This window comes from Acyrthosiphon pisum, chromosome X, assembly GCF_005508785.2.
Source record: "Acyrthosiphon pisum isolate AL4f chromosome X, pea_aphid_22Mar2018_4r6ur, whole genome shotgun sequence".
In the NCBI taxonomy this organism is placed as follows: domain Eukaryota; kingdom Metazoa; phylum Arthropoda; class Insecta; order Hemiptera; family Aphididae; genus Acyrthosiphon; species Acyrthosiphon pisum.
This window is the reverse complement of record NC_042493.1, coordinates 39,051,907-39,053,386: the sequence shown is the minus strand read 5'-3', so window position 1 is coordinate 39,053,386 and position 1,480 is coordinate 39,051,907. Positions and strand designations below refer to the sequence as shown.

Genomic DNA, 1,480 nt, shown 5'->3' with positions numbered 1-1,480 from the left:
GGCAAGTATATGGCCTAACGATACGATATACTACAACTTGAAAAATTCTAAAAAAAAACCATCGTGCTACAGCTATAAAAATTACATCCCTGGAAATCGTGGGTACTCTGCTATCCTGTCAACTTATACTAGTAATGTGCTGTGTAATTTTTAAGTCAATAGGTCGAACGGTTGATTTTATAAATTTTTATAATGCAAGTTTAGCTTTTGCTAAACTACGTGAACATTCATTTGAACATAGCTGAACTTCATCAATGATATTTAAATTGCATTATTAAAGACATTTAGCAGGTAATAAATGAAACATTAATTAAAGAATATTTGCATACCTTACCAATTCCAGCCTTCCTACCCTAATACCAACTGAAGTTTGAGTAACAATTGTTGAAAATATTAGTTGATGGCGGTCATTGGGTTCAGGGGGCTTATTAGAAGATGAATTCCCAGTCTGGCTCAAATACTTATTTCAAGCACTATTAACTTTACGAGCCATACACTGGAAATAATAAAATGTGTAGGTATTTACTATTTTCTATTATTTCTGAACTTCAAATATTCTAATGCTTACAAATAAGTAAAGCTTAAAAATAGTAAAACTCACTAGCATAAAATTCTAATATGAATACTCATATAAAATTATGATACAATTAGTATCAATGTCAGCTTGAAAGTAAGCTACCAGGCTTTTGGTTTTGTTTATAATTCATACTAAACAATATAACAAACAAGTAAAATTTAAAAATAGAAAAAAATCATCGGCATAAAATGTACTAACACTGTATAATTTAAAATACCGTTTAATCAGTTTTATGATAGGGTCCATAGCAGTCTTTACATAATACTACATCACAGGTAATGTACATCATATTTGATCGTTTTTCTTTTGTCCTCATACTACACAACTTACAACGTCTATATGATTGTATATACTTTGGTACATGTTCAACAGCAGATTGTTTAATTTTTTTTTTTGCACCTTTTTCTTGTGGAGATACAGTAGTTTTTTTCTACAGCTAAAATTATTGACTAAGGTATCTGTAAGCATTGATCTATAATCCAACTGTGAAACATATTTATTTTTTGCTTTATTACAACTCTCTTTGTACAAGATGTACAAGATATAAGAATTGACAATTGCGGTATCAATAAAATAGTAAAACAATTTGATCCACCATCTACGAGATTTTTGTGATATAGTGTAAGCAGCTATATATTGATCGAATTTGTCTACTCCGCCCATATATTTATTGTAATCAGATATACCAGTTGGACAGGAAACAGGAACTTTTTCACCTCTAGAATTTCGTCTAAGTACAACACAATGTTCTGCTGCATTATGCATATTGCTTATCAGTGTAACTGGCTTAGAACCTCTGTCTTTCCAGCGCATAGCACTTATATCATCGCATTGAGCATACTCTATATCTCCAGAAGCATATTTATTATCTTTTTTCATTAGGTTTTAAGGATAAAACTTTTT

At 30.3% G+C, this 1,480-nt stretch overlaps 1 protein-coding gene across 1 annotated transcript; it reads right to left on the bottom strand.

Annotated features, from left to right (window-relative positions):
- Positions 1-889: 889 nt before the first annotated feature.
- Positions 890-1,456, bottom strand: LOC103308842 (piggyBac transposable element-derived protein 4-like). The gene has a single exon (XM_008182961.1). It carries the CDS (start codon positions 1,454-1,456, stop codon positions 890-892), a length of 567 nt encoding a protein of 188 aa, XP_008181183.1.
- Between the last annotated feature and the right edge of the window lie 24 nt (positions 1,457-1,480).

What these genes read in the sequence shown, in the direction of transcription:
- LOC103308842 (XM_008182961.1), bottom strand. Translation starts at nt 1,456, where the DNA reads ATGAAAAAAGATAATAAATATGCTTCTGGAGATATAGAGTATGCTCAA.